At 38.1% G+C, this 21,329-nt stretch overlaps 1 protein-coding gene across 2 annotated transcripts in view; it reads right to left on the reverse strand.

Annotated features, from left to right (window-relative positions):
- LOC141497777 (maestro heat-like repeat family member 5) overlaps window positions 1–21,329 on the reverse strand; it is a 117,704-nt gene that overhangs the window by 61,815 nt on the left and 34,560 nt on the right. For both annotated transcript variants that reach the window (XM_074200589.1, XM_074200588.1), the window contains exons 5-8: window positions 16,512–16,671; window positions 15,089–15,196; window positions 11,660–11,712; window positions 11,429–11,536 (exon numbers count right to left, since the gene is read on the reverse strand). In XM_074200589.1, the coding sequence (XP_074056690.1) occupies window positions 11,429–11,536; window positions 11,660–11,712; window positions 15,089–15,196; window positions 16,512–16,671 (429 nt within the window). The remainder of the gene's footprint in view (window positions 1–11,428; window positions 11,537–11,659; window positions 11,713–15,088; window positions 15,197–16,511; window positions 16,672–21,329) is intronic.

Here is a 21,329-nt window from a genome sequence, read left to right on the forward strand (position 1 = left end):
ATACTGTCAGAATTTTTCAGTATGTTGGATAGTTTTGTTGAATTGTTTTATCTTCTATTTTATGCTTTGTAATAAGGGAAAACTCTCTGAAGGAAGGAGGGAGGGATGCACTGGGAAATGTAGGTGATATAAAAACAAAAATAGCAATAATTTTGGCAAAGCAATGGGGTTAAGTGGCTTTCCCAAGGCCACACAGCTAGGTCATTATTAAGTGTTTGAGGCCAGATTTAAACCCAGGTACTCCTGACTCCAGGGCCAGTACTCTATCCACTGAGCCACCTAGCCACCTAGCAATATTTTTTTTTAAAAAAGATATAAGGATACCTTTAAAGAGAAATAAAAAGGAAGAAAGAACTGAATTCATTCTGAGAATTAAATCCCCAGAACTCATAAGTGAATCAATATCTTCTGTGGAAAGGAGAATGCAGTGGCAAATTGGATGAAGAGAGAAGAGAGAAGAGGCAGACTAGGAGAGGAGGAGTTGCATTCCCTCCCAGACCAGATGTGAGCAAAGAAAGGCCAGTAATCTGCTGCTGGTGGTGGTTGCTGTTGTTGTTGCTGTTGGTCCTTCATTCTTCCAAAGGACCAATGACATCATAGGTTGATCTCTTGATGTGCGTGTGTGTGAATTGGATTTAAGTGAGGTAGAGTTGTACAAACTATCAGTCTCATTCCTTGTCTTGAGTCACTGGACTCCAGTGGCAGGACAAAAGTCCAGATGACCAGTGATGCCATTGGATGCAGTGGATGACCTGGCATCTTTGACATATGACCAAGCTCTAAGCCCTCCACAGCATTTTAGAAGACTAGTGATATCATGGGATCTTGTCTCAACTTGTACCTGAATTGGATTTACGTGAGACAGAGCTGCACAAATCATCAACCTCATTGTCTCTTCCAGATTCATCTAAGTCCATTGTCAAGACAACTGGTGGTGGCCTGGGATACAGTGATAATAGAGTTGGTAATTTGATTATTCTTTTAATAGGCGTATATATGGGGAAGAAGGGTTGAGGGGGGGAATAGGATAAAAACAATGGAGAGGACAAATTGAAGGATTTAGAAGGTAAATCTTACCCCTGAAGGGAAAATGAAATGGTATCGCGAAAGAATATCTCCATGTAATAAAAGTGACAAATAAAGACCACAACTGGCTGTATGTGAGAACTGGGCCTTCTACCCTCCAAGCACCAAGTTTACTCCCATTGTCTCCTTTCATGATACCAATAAAGTGGAGTTACACACACACACACACACACACACACACACACACACACACACACACACACATACATACACACATACACACACACAATACATAGACTATCTCCATGGCAGGGAGGTTTTGTATGGGGAGAATCTGCACTTCAAGAGACCACCTTCTCTGAGAAAAACTTGTACATTCCAGGACTATAATATATCCCAGGAAAAGGGACCTCTGAGCCTCCAAGAGGTAGTGCCCAGAGTAGTAGGCTGTGGGCAGAGTTAATAAGGTATTGTGGAAGAAGTATTTCTCTGATTATGACCTGAATCCTCTCTGACCAAGGCATAGCCTATGAAAGCAAACTATTTATGGAGGTATAAGTCTTGATGGGAATCAAGCAATTTAGAACCGTACCAATTAATCTTCACTGAGAGCCACAGTTAGAGTGACTTGATTTGACACTGCTGAATCTGTAGGGGATTTTGAGGCTTGAGCAGATGGCACAGTGGGGTCAATATGTGGCATTTCTAGTGCATGCCACAGGTTCTTCATCATATTAGGTTAGATAGATAGGGTTGCCTAATGCTTTGTACTTTGACATTTCAGAAGGTGAAAAGTATGTATAGGTATACAACCTCTTAGCTAAGATACTATCCTATGTCCCCTAGTTATGAACTCAGCTCAGACAGAAACAAGTAATAGAACAGAGCCTAAGTTCATTGTCAGGCTCTTCAGGAAAGTGGTTGAGTTTTGCTAAGGAATCTCAGGATTCGTGCAGTACACAAGAGAGGGCTGATGGAAAGCCAGCACTGTCCTATTCACTGAAAAACAGGGAAACTTGCCTGTATACAAAATAGCTGCAAATAATTGTTGGGACCACACAAAACCAGGACATCATAGCCACCTACTGTTTGCTTAATTTATAGGATTCTCAGGTGAATAGAAAAAAAAGAAGGAATGAACAATAAACCAAGGGGACTCTGAGAAGAACGTTCTTTCCTGTTGCAATCACCAACAAGCATCACAAGGACTTAATAATAATAACAGAAATGTCACAAAAGAGAAAAATGATAAACATTGGAGGGACTGTGGAAAAACAGGCACAACTAGGGTGCCAAGGTAGCAGAGTGAAGCTAGGAAGTTGCTTGAACTCTCCCCAGGCTCTCTCAGAAACAACATTAAATCAAGCTTCAAAAAGATTCTGGAGGGACAAAAACCCACAAGGAGAGTGAGTGGAACAGTTTCCCAGGTTGAAATATCTTGGAAGGACTTAAGGAAAGGTCTATTTTACTTGGGTAGAAGGACAGCACAGCCCAGCATAGGTGGGGTGTAGACAATCCAGTGGGAGTCTCTTGCTCTCAGCACAGATCAGCAACTGAGGTCCCTCAGTCCTGGCTTGACAGGCCAGAGGCACAACAGGTCAGCTGTGAGGCCTCTAGCCCCAGGGAAGAAAGCCAATTGGGAGGCTCAGAAACCCAGCACAATAGATATGACTAGGCCAGGCAACCCCAGCAAAGTGGACAAGCTACCAGCATCTGAGGTCCAGTGCAGAAAGTCAGTGACCAGGCCCAGATCCCCTCAGCATAAGAAGTTTGGAAAAGTGCTCTCTCTGCCCCAGGAGCCAAAACTCAACTTTTAAAAAAATGAGCAAAAAAACAAAGAATACTGACAATAGGAAAAAAAAACAATGATGATAGGGAAGATCAAAACACAAACTCAGAGAAGGAGATCAGAAAAATGCCTACATGTGAAAACTCAAAGGGGAATATGAATTGGTCTCAAGTTCAAAAAGTCTCTTGGAAGAGCTTGAAAATATTTTTTTTCAGTTAGGTCAGGCATGAAATTTTATTCTCTGGGATTTATCATTAACCTATAGGTGGAGGCCATTCTAAAAATGACCACCTTGAAAAGGATTTTAAAAATCAAGAGAAATAGAAGAAAAGAAATGAGATATGCAGGAAAATTATGAAAAAAAGAGTCAACAGCTTGAAAAAGGAAGCACAAAAATTGAAGAAAACACTCCCTTATTGATTTCTCTCTCATCACATTCAACTTAGATCAATGCAAACCATGGAAGCAATGTAAAGACTAACAGATTGCCTTCTGTGGGGGGGTGGGGGGAGGGAAGCAAGATTAGGGGGGGAAATTGTAAATCTTTCTTTTAAAAAAAAAAAGAAAACTCCTTAAAAAATAAAATTGACCAAATGGAAAAATCCACTAAAGGAAAAAAACTTTAAAAGAAGAACTGACCCCATGGAAAGGGAAATACAAAAACTGAAGAAAATAATTCCTCAAAAATTAGGTTTGAATAAGTGGAAGTCAATGTTTTTCTGAGACAACAAGAATTAGACAAACAAAATCAAAAGAATGAAAAAATAGAAGAAAACGAAAACATATCATTGGAAAAACAACTGACCTGGAAAATAGATCCAGAAGAGATAATTTAAGAACTATTGGACTACCTGAAAGCCGTGATTAAAAAAAAGGGGCTTGGACAACATCTTTCTAGAAATTATCAAGAAAAATTGTCCTGATATCCTAGAACCAGAAAGTAAAATAGTTATTGAAAGAATCCATCAATTACTTCCTGAAAGAGATCCCCAAATGAAAACTCCAAGGAATATTGTAGTTAATTTCCAGAATTACCAGGTGAAGGAGAAAATACTGTAGGCAGACAGAAAGAAACAATTCAAATACTAGGGAGCTATAGTCAGCATTACATGGACTTAGTAGTTTCAAAATTAAAGGATCAGAGGGCCTGAAATATGATATTCAGGAAGGCAAAGGAGCTTGGATTACAACCAAGAATCAACTACTCAGGAAAATTGAGCATAATCTTTCAGGGGAAAAGAATATTCAATGAAATAGGGAACTTTCAGACTTTCTTGATGAACAGAAAGTTCAATCTTGAAATATAAGACTTGAAATACGTAAAAAGATAAATGGGGGAAAAGTTATTCAATAAGATTAAACTTTTTACATCACTACATGGGAAAGATGATATTTATAACTCTTGGGAACTGTATCTCTATTAGGACAATTTGAAGGAGACAGGTTGGGAGTATAAACTGATTTTGATGTGATGATATAAAAAAATTAAAACATGAAGAAAAAAGATTGTACTGGAAGAGGAAAGAGAGAGGCAAAATAAGCTAAATTATATCACATAAAGAGGTGCAAAGGACCTATATAGTAAAGGGAAAGAAGGGGGGGTGAGCATTGCTTTAATCTTATTCTCATTATTCCCTCAAAGAGGGAATAACATATATACTCAGATGGGTTTAGAAATTTATCTCATTCTATAGGGAAGAAAGAGGGGGTAAGGGGAAAGAAAAAGGCAGGGGGTGGGGAGCTGATAGGATGGCAAATTGAGGGAGGTGGTGGTCAGAAGCAAAACACTAGAAAGGAGGGATAGGGTGAAAAGGGAGAGAAAAGTAAAAAAGGGGGGATAGGATAGAAAGAAAAACACAGTTATTAATCATAACTATGAGTGTGAATGGGATGAATTCTTCCATAAAATGGAAGAGGATAGCAGAGAGGATTAAAATACAGAATCCTACAATATGTTGTTTACAAGAAACACATTTGAAGTGGAGAGATATACACAGAGTAAAAATAAAAGACGAGCAGAATACATGTATATATATATATATATATATATATATATATATATATATATATATATATATACTTCAGTTGAAGTAAATAAGGCAGGAGTAGCAATCCTGACCTCAGACAAAGCAAAAGTAAATAGATCTAATTAGAAGAGATAAGGAAGGAAGTTAAATCTTGCTCAAAAGACACCAAAGACATTGAAGAAATATAAATATGCACAAAATGGTGTAGAATCTAGATTCCTTTTTTTTTAGATTTTTCAAGGCAATGGGGTTAAGTGGCTTGCCCAAGGCCACACAGCTAGGTAATTATATTAAGTTTCTGAGGCCAGATTTGAACTCAGGTACTCCTGACTCCAGGGCTGGTGCTCTATCCACTGCGCAACCTAGCCGCCCCTAACTAGCATTCAGATTCTTAAAGGAGAAGTTAAGTGAATTACAGAAAGAAAGAGAGGACAAAACTATACTAGTATAGGACTTCTACCTCTCTCCATCAGAATTAAATCTACAAAAGTAAACAAGTAAGACATTAAGGAGGTGAATAGAATGTTAGAAAACTTAGATATGAATGGCTTCTAGAGAAAAATGAAAGGGATAGAAAGTAATATATACCTTTTTCTCAGTGGACCATGACACATACACAAAAATTGACAATGTATTAGGACAGAAAAACCTCACAATCAAATTCAGAAATTCAGAAATATTAAATTTATCTTTTTCAGATCATGGTGCAATAAAAAATGACATATAATAATAAAGGGCCATGGAAATATAGACTAAAAATCAATTGGAAACTCAATAATATAATCCTAAAAAATGAGTGAGTTAAATAACAAATCATAGAAACAGTCATTTTTATCAAAGAGAACGACAATAATGAGAAAACATACCAAAACTTATGGGCCAAAGCAGCTCTTAGGTGAAATTTTCTATCTCTAAATGCTTACATGAATAAAATAGAGAATGCAGCGATTGATGAAATAAAAAAAATGAGAAAAAACAAATTAAAAATTACCAATTAAATATCAAATTAGAAATTCTGAAAATCAAAAAAGGGATTAATAAAATTGAAAGTAAGGAAACTGTTAAATTATTAACTAAAACCAAAGATTGGTTTATTTAAAAAAAACATAAAAGAGATAAACCTTTGGTTAATTTGATTAAAAAAATAAATCCAAATTATCAGCATCAAAAATGAAAGGGTGAATTCATCACCAATAAAGAGGAAATTAAAGTAATAATTCATAATTATTTTGCCCAAATGTATATCAATAAATCTGACACTATAAATGAAATGGATGAATATTTATAAAAATATAAATTGCTCAGATTATCAGAGGAGGTAATAAAATATTTAAATAACCCCATTTTAGGAAAAGAAATTGAATAAGTCATCAATGAACTCCCTAAGGAGAAAATCTCAAGGGCCGATGGATTTACAATTGAATTCTACCAAACATTTAAAGAACAATTAATTCCAATTCCATGTATTTGAAAAAGAGGCAAAGAAAGCCTGCCAAAATCCTTTTAGGATACAAATCTGGTGCTGCTACCTAAACCAAGAAGAATCAAAACAACGAAAGAAGATTATAGACCAAATCTCTGTTTAGTCATATAAAATGTGGTCTAAATCACTATTGATTAGAAGAAGGCAAATTGAAACAACCATGACATACCCTCTCAGATCTATCAGATCAGCTAATACGACATAAAAGGAAAATGATCAATGTTGGTAGGGATCTGGGAAAACAACAATTCACTGTTTATGGAGTTGTGAAGTAATTCAACCATTCTGGCAAGCAATTCAGAACTATGCCCCAAAGGCTATAAAACTATGCATATCCTATGACTCAGCAATACTACTACTAGGTTTGTAATCCAAAGAGATCATAAGATGTTGGGGTGGGGAATAATAAATGCTTATAAAATAAAGGAATAAATGATTTTTTAAAAAAGTAGCAGCTCAGGGGCAGCTGAGTGGCACAGTGGATAGAGCATTGGCCCTGGAGGTAGGACTTAAGTTCAAGTCCAGCCTCAGACATTTAATACTTGCTTAGCTGTGTGACCTTGAGCAAGTCACTTAACCCCACTGCTTTACAAAAAAACAAAAAAATAAAAATAAAACAAAAAAAAGTAGTGGGGGGCAGAGCCAAGATGGCAGCATGAAGGCAGCATTTCCCGGGAACTCTTTCCCCCCCAAACTCCAAAAGCCATAAAATTATGACTCTAGTCAAAATTTAGAGGGGCAGAACCCACAGAAAGACTGAGTGATACATCTTCCCAGTTAAAGATAACTTAGAAGTTCCTCAGGAAAGGTGTGTTTCACCAGGACCAGGGGTTGGGAAAAAAAGCTGCAGCCACAGCACAGCCCAGTCCAGCCCAGTCCAGTCCAGCCCAGAGATCAGCAGTAACAGCTTGATGGGGGTGGGGAGAGAATACTTCTACACCAAAATGAGTGTGGAGTGAGGAGCACCGGCCTTAGAACCTGTGGCGTGAATCAGGAGAAAGCAGCCTGTACCCCAGAGACAATAAGCGAAGTCTGCAGAGATTTCTCTGCTCTCCCTTGGGGTAGGACTCTGCTGCTAACCTGAAGAGAAGCATGTTGCAGTTGGGGCTTCCATACTAAATAGCTAAACTGGAATGAGTGAGCTTTCATTCTCATCAGAAATGGCTCAGAGAGGAAATAACACACACACAATAGGGTGAGGAAATCCATCTTCTCTAGAGAAAAATGAGAAGAAAGGGATGGGATAAGAAGGAATGGGTGAGGGAAGGGGGGACTAGGTGATAGAAGAGAGGGAAGAGGGAGGGAGAGGGTACTCAGATTCAACACACTTTTGGACAGAGCCAGGATGAGGGGAGAATAAATGAGAGTGGGGAGGAATAGAGTGTAGGTACAGCTAGTAATAGCAACTGTGGGAAAAATATTCAAGCAACTTCTCTGGTGGACTTATGATAAAGAAAGCAACTCACCCCAGAGACAGAGTCATTGGAATCTGAACACAGACTGAAGTACATTTTTTCCCCCTCTCTCTCTATTCTTGAGGTTTCTCATCTTCTTGGGGGGGGGCGTTATGTTTACTCTTATGTTTACTTTTATAACACATTCAATTTACATTAATGTATAGTATGGAAACAATTTAAAGACTATCAGACAGCATTCTGTTGGAGGGAAGGGAAGGGGGGCATTGTAACATTCAAAACCTTACAAAAAATGACAGGCAGATACTACTATTGTATCTAATTCGAAAAGAAATAAAATGTTAATTCAAAAAAAGGAGTAGCTCAGATGACACTGACTCAGACAAGAATGATATCAGTATTGGTACCCTCCAGAAAGTCAGAATAATCAACCCAGTGTATCTCAGGGAAACTCCATTCAGAGAAAGATGGAGGTCTGTACCCAGGGACACTCTCTTTCCAGACTAACTTCTGTGATAATGTTGGACATTTGAGACTATCCAGAAAGTCAGAGCATTTAGGGTTGAAGTGCCAACCCCGAGACCAAGTCGGAGAACTAGAAGTGCCTGCTAATATAGTCAAACAGTACTTAGCATAGGAGTAACTATAGTATATATCTTATACATAACTGAGACATGTGCTATTCCATATTTCATTTGGAAGAAGTAGACTTTTAAGATCAATTTTGAAGAAGGAAGAGCTAGGGAGTCAGCCAGGTTTACCTCTGAGATATCCTGAACTCTTCAATCTTACCCACTCTTTGATAATGGTATCTCATCTTTGTCACTCTTGTCCATTCCAGGGACACTCACATTCTGACATTTTTTTGCCCTTTGACCCCACTAAGTCAATAAGGACAGCAATGCACGTAGTAACATCCAAGGTAGACACACAAGGGCACTTTTTGAAGGTGAACAGCAGGCCAAAGGAGCATGGCGCTGAGACAGAAGCAATTGGCAGGTTGTTTCCAGATTTTTATCTATTCTAAGGCTTTAATGATCAGGCAGCACCACATAGTGGTGGTGATGTGGGTGTGAAGGAACTGAGCAGGCCATTCTGGACTTTCAAAGAGAGATCTAAGGAAGCCTGGAATCCTTTGTCTCCAGGGATTCCCTCTTGCCTATAGGTCAAATATCAACTCTTCAGTTTGACATTCAAAGCCCTCTACAATTTGTCTCCTTGGCATACTCTTTGGTCCATGTACCATTTCTGAAATAATCTCCCTTCTCACCTCTATCTCTAAGAATTCCAGTGCCCTTCAAAACTCAGCTGAGTGCTACATCCTATAGGAGGCCTTTCCTGGTCCCTTGCAACTCCTTCCACAAAACCACTTTGTATATACCTTGTAAAAAGAATCTATACTCGTTGAGTATAGATCTGTCTATAGACATATCTCATTTTTGCCTATGATCAACAGTTCCTCATAATTAGCCTAAGGAAGACACTTAGAGGGCAGCTAGGTGGCGCAGTGGATAGAGCACCAGCACCGGAGTCAGGAGTGCCCGAGCTCAAATCCGGCCTCAGACACTTAATAATTACCAGGTTGTGTGGCCTTGGGCAAGCCACTTAACCCCATTGCCTTGCAACGCACGCCCCCCCCCGAAAAAAAGTCACTTAGAAGGAGTGACAAAGGTCAGTCAGATTCAAAGTTACAAAGGGTGATGAACTTTTAGTATACAAAGTATGAGGTTAAAAACAACTAAACTTCAAAGAATACTACTAATTCAATATGCAAACAAAAAGGATTAGAATAAACTATACTTAATAAGATATATTAATAAAACAATAAAAATGTTTTTTCTACTTAGGAAAGGTGTTTCCCCAAATGGGGTTTTCCATGTGGTTTCCATTTGTAGTAAGTGATAGATTCTATAAGGATTTGGCAAGTCACTCAGTTTCATTTATATAGCTAAAGCTTCACACACTGGAAGTGCCTCTGACCATAAGGTAGGTCACAAGTGAAATTACATCACTAGTCACCCAAGTCAGGATTATTTTGTATTTATCTTTGCTTTGTGGATTGCCATGGCCAAAGAATTGCTGAGTAATTTCCTACTGGTAATAAAACCCTCTATACTCCTCCCTGCAATGAGTTGCCAATTTTTGATTCATAGTACTTCTAGTATTAAAGAGCTTCCCAGAGCCAATGTCCTGCTAGCAGAGGATCCTCTCCATACCATTAGCGTTGGTATTCATTCTAACTGAGGCATTAAAGTATGATTGTGGAGGCCCAATGAAGCATTAAAAAGAATGAGGATCCCCTAAGAACAGGAGACTGGAAAAGAGTAAATATTCTAATTTTCAAAAAGGGGAAAAGAACAGAAACTACCAACCACAGCCCAATAGGCTTGAGAAAATTCCTGCAAAATGAGAGAATGCATCATTAAATAAGTGTACATCTAGAAAAGGAAGCAGTAATCACAAAGAAGTGGTCTCTCCCATATATACAAAAATAGTAAGCAAAAATAAGCAAACAAAAAATTAGAAACAAATGGGTTCTTATTGAATGAGGAAATAGCTTACAATGTAAGGATGTTATTATGTCATGAGAAATGACAAATAATATGAATTCAGAAAAATCTGGGAAGACTTCCATGACCTGATACAAAATGAAGTTAGCAAAATCAGAAGAATTTACACTGTGACTACAATAATGTAAAGGAAAGCAACATTGAAAAATCTCATCATTTTAATCAATCAGTGACTAATAGTGACTTCAACTGACAGTAAAACATATCTCCCTCCTCTGGACAGAGAGGTGCGGTACTACAAGTATAAAATATGGCATGTGTTCCAGACATACTCAATATGTGAATTTGTTTTTCTTAAGTATATTTCTTTGTACCATTGGAGTGATGGGGGGGTGTTATATGGAAGTTTATAGCATTATTTATTTTAAAACCCAAAAAGTATCAATACAAAAAAAATGGCAGGAAGTTATGGCAGACTAACTTCACTTCTTTTTTTGAGAGAATTTGTAGATCAGGGGAATGCTATCACTATAGGTTACCTACAATTCTTGTAGACAAAATAGAAAGAGGTGGGTTACATAATGGTATAGCCAGTCACATTCAGAAGAGGGTAAATACCTGGAGTTTTACATCAGCTTGGACTGAGGAGAGTGTCTTGGAGATCTGGGTTTGGCTCTGAGTTGCTTTACATTTTCATTAATGACTTAGATCAAGGCTCATTAAATTTGCAGAGACACAAAGCTATGGGAGAGCAATAACATCCTAGATGGCAGAATCAGGATCTAAATAGCTGTCATCAGGATAGAATATTAGGTTGAATTGAATATGAAGAATTTTAATAGGAATAAATGTGAAGTTTTAGGCTCAGGTTCAAAAAATAACCAAAAACAAAGTTAGAATCCCATTTGTTTCGGCATATGGCCATGGAAAGCCCTTACCACTCCAAAGTTCTAGGATTCTGGGATAGTAAGACTAAAATTGCATCTTCCTTTTTTTTGAGAAGTGATAAAATCTCTTTTAAATACTGAATCTAAAGACATGAAGTGAATTCTTAAAATCCTTACTTGCCCTTTGCTTAATTTCCTTGGGAGTCTTGTTTTATTTCTTTGAGTTTCAGAGTCTGTAGATACCTGACTAAAGTCAGATGAAAGAATTAGCTATTGATGCTGAAGACTGACCTTCTCTGAAGACTGCCCAGGGTAGCTGCAATCACCTTTTCTGATCTCTCGATTAAGTTCTTCTCTCCATGTCTTCTCTGTAAGTGAGTGGGCAGACATTGCTCCAACCTAGGAAAAGATCCTATCCACTCAGACAGGGAATGGAGAATGTGAGGGGTGTGGGGCTCAGGAATCTATCTGTGTCCCGTCTTCTCTCTTCTACACCTTCTTTCTATCTTCAGTCATTCTTACCTGAAATAGATGTGATTCCCAGGTATCATATGCTGAAGTAACTGGAGTTTGATCTGAGGAGAAGAGAGAGAGATAAAAGTCTACGTCAGCTTTGGACTGAGGAGAGTGTCTTGGAGAACTGGGTTTGGCTCTGAGTTGCTTTACTACACTTTGGAATGTGCATGGTATTCCCTGAGAACACTAATTTAGATGAGGGAGTTCTCTGAGGACCTGGGATGGGGATGGGAAGAAAGACATTTCAGTCACAACAATTTAATCCATTTCTTTTCACCTCTTTAGATGGCCCAAGATCATGTAATAATATGATCTTCTTTAGAAGACACAAGGAAGGATCTATTTCTATCCTAAAAATAATGTAATCTCCCGTTATTAAAGTATACAAGTGAGAAAAAATAGAGAAATCTGGAACTTCCACAGATCAACGGCAATATGTTATATCACCCATAAGACCAGAACTACATCAGCTGGCAGGGCAGGGAATTGGTATTTACCAGATTGCAGGAATTCAGGTCTACAATTCTAATTCATATTTCCCTCTAAATTTTTAGATGAATTTACTTCTATATGTAAGTGTGCTAGAAACAGGAGCTCTTTTTCATCATGATAATCCTTCAGATAGTTGAGGTCATCTTAGAAGGGATACTGTGGGTGATAGAATAAGGAACTTCTTGAGATTAGCAGGCTAGATTTTTTTTCATTTTAAAGATTTTATTTATTTTGAGTGTTACAATTTTTCCTCCTAATCTTTCTTCCCTCCCCCAACCCCCACAGAAGGCAATTTGCCATTCTTTACATTGTTTCCATGGCATATATTGGTCCAAATTGAATGTGATGAGAGAGAAATCACATCCTTAAGGAAAAAAAATAAAGTGTAAGAGACAGCAAGATTACATAATAAGATATCAGGTTTTTTTTTCTAATTTAAAGGTAATAATCTTTGTTCAAACTCCACAATTCTTTTTCTGGATACAGATGGTATTCTCCATCAGAGATAGCCCCAAATTTTCCCTGATTGTTGTGCGGATGGAATGATCAAGTCCATCAAGGATGATCATCACCCCCATGTTGCTATTAGGGTGTACAGTGTTTTTCTGGTTCTGCTCATCTCGCCCAGCATCAGGTCATGCAAATCCCTCCAGGCTTCCCTGAATTCCCATCCCTCCTGGTTTCTAATAGAACAATAGTGTTCCCTGACATACACATGCCACAGTTTGTTAAGCCATTCCCCAATTGAGAGACATTTACTTGATTTCCAATTCTTTGCCACCACAAACAGGGCTGCTATAAATATTTTTGTACAAGTGATGTTTTTACCCTTTTTCATCATCTCTTCAGGGTGTAGACCCAGTAGTGGTATTGCTGGATCAAAGGGCATGCACATTTTTGTTGCTCTTTGGGTGTAGTTCCAAACTGCTCTCCAGAATTGCTGGATGAGTACACAGCTCCACCAACAATGTATTAGTGTCCCAGATTTCCCATATCCCTTCCAACATGGTTCATTGTCCTTTCTGGTCATATTGGCCAGTCTGAGAGGTGTGAGATGGTACCTCAGAGATGCTTTAATTTGAATTTTTCTAATAAATAATGATTCAGAGCAATTTTTCATATGACTACGGATTGCTTTGATTTCCTCATCTGTAAATTGCCTTTGCATATCCTTTGAACATTTGTCTATTGGAGAATGGCTTGTTTTTTTTTTAATTTGACTCAGTTTTCTGTATATTTTAGAAATGAGTCCTTTATCAGAAATACTAGTTGTTGGGGGAAGCTAGGTGGTGCAGTGGGGGCAGCTAGATGGCACAGTGGACAGAGCACCAGCCCTGAAGTCCAGAGTACCTGAGTTCAAATCTGGCCTCAGACACTTCATAATTACCTAGCTGTGTGGCCTTGGGCAAGCCACTTAACCCCACTGCCTTGCAAAAAAAAATTAAAAAAACAGAAGAAATACTAGTTGTAAAGATTGTTTCCCAATTTACTACATTTCTTTTGATCTTGGTTACAGTGGTTTTGTCTGTGCAAAAGCTTTTTAATTTAATGTAATCAAAATTATCTAGTTTGTTTTTGGTGATGATCTCCATCCCTTCCCCTGCTCCCCTTTCCATAGATCTGACAGGGAAACTAGTTCTTGATCTTCTAGATTGCTTATAATATTGTTTTTTATGTCTAAATCCTGTATCCATTTGGATCTTATCTTGGTATAGGGTGTGAGGTGTTGGTCTAATCCAAGTTTCTGCCATACTAACTTCCAATGTTCCCAACAGTTTTTATCAAAGGGGGAGTTTTTATCCCAATAGCTGGACTCTTTGGGTTTATCAAACAGCAGACTACTATAATCGGCTCCTGCTTTTGCACCTAGTCTATTCCACTGGTCGACCACTCTATTTCTTAGCCAATACCAAACAGCTTTGATGACTGATGCTTTATAATATCATTTTAGATCGGGTAGTGCTAAGCCCCCTTCTTTTGCACTTTTTTTCATTGAAACCCTGGAAATGCTTGACTTTTTATTTCTCCATATGAATTGACTTACAATTTTTTCTAACTCATTAAAGTAATTTTTTGGAATTTTGACTGGCGGGGCACTAGCAAGCTAGATTGAAGGGTTGAATTCAGTGAAGATGGCAATTAATAAGGATAAATTTAAAGTCCTACATATGGATCAAAAATATTTTTCACTAGAAAAAAAATATTTTTGTGTGCAAAATATCTGAAGGACTTGGGAGGTAAATTTGAATATGATATGGAAGCTAAAAAAAAGCTAATTAATGTATTTCATGGATTTGGTAGCAGAAGCATAATATCCAGAATACAGGAAGTGATAGTCATGCTGTACCCTGCCTAGGTAAGACTACATTTGGAGTATTATGTTCTAAGTTAAATTGTGACCAGCAGTAGTAGATAAAAAACTGATCTCAGTCAAAAAAATCTGCGTTCATGTCCTGCCTCTGACACATACTAGCTGTGTGACCCTGGGCAAATGACTTCATCTCTCAGTATCCCCTGGAGACTCCCTAACACTATAAATTGTAGAAAAAGCATCAATCTGCATTGGGATGAGTTTTCTCATGCATGAATGAATAATAATGAAATCGCAAGTCCAATTCTTACTCCTGTCTGGACACTCTATCTTATGAAGGACTTTGACATACTTTGAAATATACTTAGAGCAGGTCTCCCAGAGTGATGAGAACATTGGATACTATGCTACTAAATGAATAAGAATGGGGGATATCAGCTGAAATAGGGACTTGAAGAGCTGTCTTCAAGTCTGTGATGGTCTGCCATATGGAGGAAGGATGGTTTGTTCTTCTTGGCCCCAGATGGCAGAACCAAGAGCAAGGATAGGGGTAGGGGTGGAGTAGGAGAAGAACATGGGAGTTGCAGAGAGGTTAGGCTCTATAATGCTTCAATTATAAGAGAGTGACTTACTGTTATTTCTTGTCTTCATTACTCTTGCTAGGATGGATCTCTGATTTCTGTTTTCTCGACTGGAATTCCAAGGGGGATAGCCAATGTGCATTGTCTCATTATTTTCAGCTTCAGAAGAGATTAGAGAAAACTCCAGTGAGGGCAGGCAATATCTGGGTATACACAACAGAGCTAACAACTCCTGGTTTCCCAAGTGAGGACACTCATGGGAAAAGAGGTAGCAGCCTGGAGAGATCCTATATGGTGTACCATGATTTCCTACATAGGCTGAAGCCAGATCACACCAACTTCTGAGAGTCAACTATTACACTTTCAGGGTGAACATTTATATCTCAGAAATGTACAAACACTACAGTTCAGGGATTGATTAATCATTTTGTTGATACTCTGAACTTAAGTGATGGAAAAAACTAATAATGCAAATTAAATTTAAAGTTTCATCATGCTCTTTGATAAATGTTAATCATTTCTCAATATACCACTGATGCCACTGATAACAGAATTCCACATGTTTTTATTATAAGGTTTTCAAATATGAAGATAGGGACTTTGTACATCATAACTGATGAAGATTGGGGATGGAGGTGAGGGGTGAGGAGGGAAGGGCTTAGAAGGGGAGTAAATGCTGAATTCTAGACTGCCGAGGTTACAGCCACTACACAGCATATCATGTGGCACTGGGCAAACGGTCAGGAAGAAACCAAAACAAAGGGTATTCTAACAACAGAACAAGATAGAGGGCTCTTCAAAGAAAAATTTTTGGGGACAGCTAGGTGGCACAGTGGATAGAGCACCAGCTCTGCAGTCAGGACTACCTGAGTTCAAACTTGACCTCAGATACTTAATAATTGCCTAGCTGTGTGACCTTGGGCAAGTCACTTAACCCCATTGCCTTAAATAAATAAATTTTGTAAAAAAAAGAAAACCCTTCTTCTCTTTCATCTAGTTGACCTTGAACAAATCATTTCCCCTACCTGGCTTTAGTTTTTTCACCTCTGAAATGAGGAGGTTGATCTCAATGACCTCTAGAGTTACTTCCAGCTCTGATATTCTGTGTCCTAAGCTCTATTCTAGTTCTATATATGATGATCTTCTATGGGGCTCACATTCTCCCTCCCTGCTGACATTTCTATGTATTCCACTACACCTACCCCCATACATTTCTCTGACTGGATGGGCAAATTGCCAAAGGCCCTTTGGGATTCTTTAGCGGGCTTTAAAGCTGTCAGACCTAGAAAGGACCTTAGACCTTATTTTACATATGGAGAAACTGAGGTCCAGAGGTGGGTAATGACTTGCCCCATATCCCATACCTACATGGAAGCAGAGTTGGTGTTCCAGTCCAGATGCCCTGTTCACACCCCTATATTTCTCACAATTTTACCCCTTTCTCCCCACCTCTTTTCCTACTGATGTCACATACCTTTGAAAATGATCTTCCCCATGGTATAAAGGACACTACGGTGAGGGAATTTTCCAGTGCAGAGCATGCTAAACAGCTTGGACATGACAGGCTCAGATGAATGCATCCACACCGCCACCAGAAGGTCACTGGCTGCATTCTGGTAAACCTCCTCCAATACCTAGGTAGAGGGAGAGATCACAGGATGACTCCCTAGTCTTGAGCTTGGAGTAGTAGTGGCAGGAGATGAGGACCAAGCCAAGGAGGCCCATCCCACTTCTTTTCTAGAGGACCTGTAGCCCTCTAGCCTCCTTTTAGAGACTTCAGCTCGTAATTTTTTTGTACATTGCTGCTCATTTCTCCAGTAGCGGTCATAAACCCAGACATAACTGGGGATCATTTCTTTCAACTGAGTCACAACCCACCCTGTAATGTCCTGTTACAGAGTACTGGTCCAGTATCATACTTTCTGGCCTTCTTTCCTACTTCTTTCCCTCTGCTTCAGCCATTTGTTCTATTGATTTTTCTGCATCCAATTCTAGATTTTTCTTACTTTGGCCTTTTCTCACATTGTCCTCTCTGCCTCTTATCCTATTACATTCTGACCCATTCATAGCTTAGAACCCAATTTTCTGACTCCCTCTTTGTCAGGAATGATTCCCCCAATTCCGTTTATGCTATATGTATAACATAATACAACACAGTGCCTGAGGCACTCTGCTCTTTAATGTGTGGCCCATCCCCACTCCCAGGAAAGATGGTTCAGGTTCAAAGTATATGCAGGTCTGCCTCTACTTTAAAAAAATAATAGCTCACAAGTCCCCGGTGATGTGGTGACTTAAATATGTCAGCCAAAGGACACATTTTGTTCAGAGTAAAGACATTTAGAGAGACAGAGAACAGTTAAGAAAAGTAACACAGTCTCTATTGGGTTCTGGAGCATGATATGGAGTCTCTTCCAGGCTTGCAGTCTCTATCAGATAGTGCTCCTCACTTGTTTCATGTTCTCTTGTATCCACTGGTTTCATGGCTACCAAGCTTCTCTGCTTTAACATTCGAGTTTTCGGCACTTCAGGGCACCTACTGGTCATTTCATCTCCTGTCTACTGTGACTAGGACTCTCTCTCAAAAGGGCAGATTGATTGCTCTTTAGTTACAGCAAAGGCTATAAGCTACCACAATCAGCTAAGGGCCAAAAGACAAAAATTGTCTTTAGTAAGACTGTCTTTTGAACTTTCTATGCATTGTTTTGTTTTGCGAGATATGGGTTTTATGTTGGGTGTGGCCTTGGGCATTTGGTGCTGGAAGACCATTCATTCTCCTTGGAGAGGGAAGGAAATGGAACACTTGGAAACAACTGATACCTGGGGGAGGGGTATAGGAGGGCCCAGGCCCAGGGAAAAGAAAAATAGAGGGGCTGCATAATCAGAGACATGGTAGGGAAGTGTCCTCTCAGGTACTTGCTATAATTGACATTGTTCTGGGAGTGAGGCATAAGGAAAAAGGGGAATACTCCAGCAAGTCCAACAAGGTAGTGATAGTGATCTAGAGGAGAGAGGCTTTGATTTCATAAGGAATACAGAGAAAAGAAAGAGATCAGACAATTATAGGGGGCACAAACCAGATAAGGAGAGTCTAGAATAGACAGGATGGATGATGAAGAATGAGAGATAAAACCTTTTTGGAAAGGGGTACAAAAATTGGAATTAAAAAAATACTAATGAATAAGACTAGTTGAAGGAGAGGAGAGGCAAAGGGAATCTATTTGACTGAAAGGAAAAGAAAAGGAGGATAAATTTTCTAACCAGATGAAAGCAGAAAAGAAAAAGGAACAAATAAAACCCCAAATGGAAAGGCATAACAAACAAAAAGAAGGGATCAGGGATGAGGAGAAAAGAGTCAGTGGGAACAGGATTGTCTTTTTAAAAAAAAGATTAAAGTAACTGAATAAACATAGTACTGTTTACAGCAGAACAGGGGAAGAATCATAACTTGGAAAAAACAATATTAGAGACAGATGAAGGAAAATGCGAACCTAACTCTGATAACTTTAAATGTGAATGGGTTGAACTATTCAATAAAACAAAAAAGTGACACATTGAACAAAAAAAAAAAACCACTACAATCTGTTGCTTACAAAAGCACACTTTAAAAAGTTATACACAAAATAAAACTGAAGGGATTGGGGGAAAAAATGTTTTGCTATGCAACAAGCAAATCCAAAAACTCCAGAGTTGCAAAGATATGATTTTTTTATTGTTTTTGCAGGGCAATGGGGTTAAGTGACTTGCCCACAGTTACACACAGCTAGGTAATTACTAAGTGTCTGAGTCTGGATTTGAACTCAGGTCCATCTGACTCCAGAGCCGGCATTGTATCTACTGCACCACCAATGTCCCCCTTTCAGGTTCTTAATTGAGTATCCCATGGACTTTGAAAAAAATTAGTATTCAAAGCAGATCCAAGTTGCCTGCCTGGATACCCCAGCTAGGAAAAATGGAATTTTTCTACTTTTCTGTTGCTAGCTTGTAATTTTCAGATTGGGGCCTTTGATTAAGAGAAACAGACCTGGGTATCTGAACTATGCTTAAAAGCTTATTTTTAGAAAAGACAAGTAAAACTAACTGAATGGTGGCTCAGTGGATAGAACACTGGGCCAGGAATCAGGAAGAGCTGAGTTCAAATCCAGTCTTTGACACTCACTAGCTGTGTGACCCTGGGCAAGTTACTTTACCCTATTTATCTCAGTTTCCTCATCTGTAAAAAATGAGTTGGAGAAAGAAATGGCAAACAACTCTACTTTCTTTGCCAAGAAAACCCCATACGGGGACAAGAAGAATTCAACAGGACTAAAATGACTGAAAAATAACAAAAACTAAAACTGATAAAAATTCTTAATTAGATTAGATTAAAAAGTCAGTAAAATAAAGGAGCAAGGGTGAAATCACAACAAAACCACAATAAAGAGTACAATCAGAACTATCAATGTTTAATAAATTTTCAAACCTATATTCTGAGTAAAAAGAGATCTATTTCTTACTATTTTAAATATGAAATGTTATCTCTCCATATATTAATTATAATATCAGGAAGAAAGATGATTGGAAAGCTAGAAATTTGGTATACATTAATCCAGAAAGGTGATAATTATACATCCTCCTTTAGACAACATTGAATAAGTATGATATTCTTTGAGGTGCAATTGTACAACCTAATAGACTGATAGAACTTAATTAGACCTCCAAGGAGGTTTAAAGGTTTCCTTATCTTTATTTATGTATAACTATCCCTGTCTCCTTTTGCTTGGGGTGGTCACCTCCAAAGATGGCTGACTACCATCTATATGGGTTTCTTAATAATTCTTAGAGAATAAATTTCATGTCTAAGCTAATTTTGCTTTATTTTACCTAAATTAAATTTTACAGAACATATTATATACAGTTATATGCTAACATAACCAAGAACACACAAAAATAGAGGAATACCTTCAAAAATATAAAATACTCAAACTAATTGAAGGTCAGACAGAGATCTTAAATAACCAAATCTCAGAAAAGGAACTAGATTTAGCTGTAATCCAAAGGAAAAAAAAAACACTTCAGCCCTGACGGATTCACAGGAGAATTATATCAAACTTTTAATTTGTTCTTTCTCTCATTTTTTAGTTGCATGTTTAGTTCATTGATTTCCTCTTTCTCTAATTTATTCATGTAAGCATTTAAAGACATAATATACCTCCTGACAGCTGCTTTGAGTGAATCCCATAGGTTTTGGTATGTTGTTTCATTATTGTCATTATCTAGGATAAAGTGATTAATTTTTTCTATAATTTGTTTTTTGATCCACTCATTCTTTAAAATGAGGTAATTCAATTTCCCATTGTTTCTGGGTCTATATCTCCTTGGCCAAATATTGCATATGACTTTTATTACATTATGATCTGAAAAAGATGTATTCACTATTTCTGCCTTTCTGCAGTCGACCATTAGGTTTTTATGTCCTAGTATATGGTCAATTTTTGTATAAGTGCCATGTACTGCAGAGAAAAAGGTATATTCCTTTCTATCCCCATTCAGTTTCCTCCATAAGTCCATCATATATAGTTTTTCTAACAATCTATTTACCTCCTTAACTTCTTTTCTTGTTTATTTTATGATTCGATTTATCTAGATCTGATAGCGGGAAGTTGAGGTCTCCCACTAGTAGAGTTTTGCTGTCTATGTCTTCCTGTAGTTCTTTCAGCTTCTCCTCTAAGAATTTAGATGCTATCCCATTGGATGTATATATATATATATATATATATATATTCAGTATTGAAATAACTTTATTGTCTATGGTACCTTTTGGGAGGATAAAGTTTCCTTCCTTATCTCTTTTAACGCTATCTATTTTTGCAGCTGCTTTGTCGGAGATAAGGATTGCTACCCCTGATTTTTTCACTTCAGCTGAAGCAAAATATATTTTGCTCCAACCTTTTACCTTTACTCTATATGTATCTCTCTCTTCAAATGAGTTTCTTGCAGGCAGAATAATGTAGGATTCTGGTTTTTAATCCACTCTGCTATTCGCTTACATTTTAAGGGAGAGTGCATCCCATTCACATTCAAAGTTAAAATTATTCTTTATTTCCCTTCATGCTTTCTTCCCTCTATTTGTATTTTTCCCCTTCCCCCCCCCCTTTTTCCATGAATCTAGGAGTCTAGGAGTCCAGGACTACAGGTCAGTTATTGAAGCCAGACTATCACTGAGACCTCAGGTACACAGGTGTGTCCAACCTCTAGGCCCAGTCACGCAGCTTCCTCTTCATTGCATTTGTTGCTTTGCTCCTTGGTGATGGGG

This window comes from Macrotis lagotis, chromosome X (assembly GCF_037893015.1).
Source record: "Macrotis lagotis isolate mMagLag1 chromosome X, bilby.v1.9.chrom.fasta, whole genome shotgun sequence".
NCBI lineage: Eukaryota > Metazoa > Chordata > Mammalia > Peramelemorphia > Peramelidae > Macrotis > Macrotis lagotis.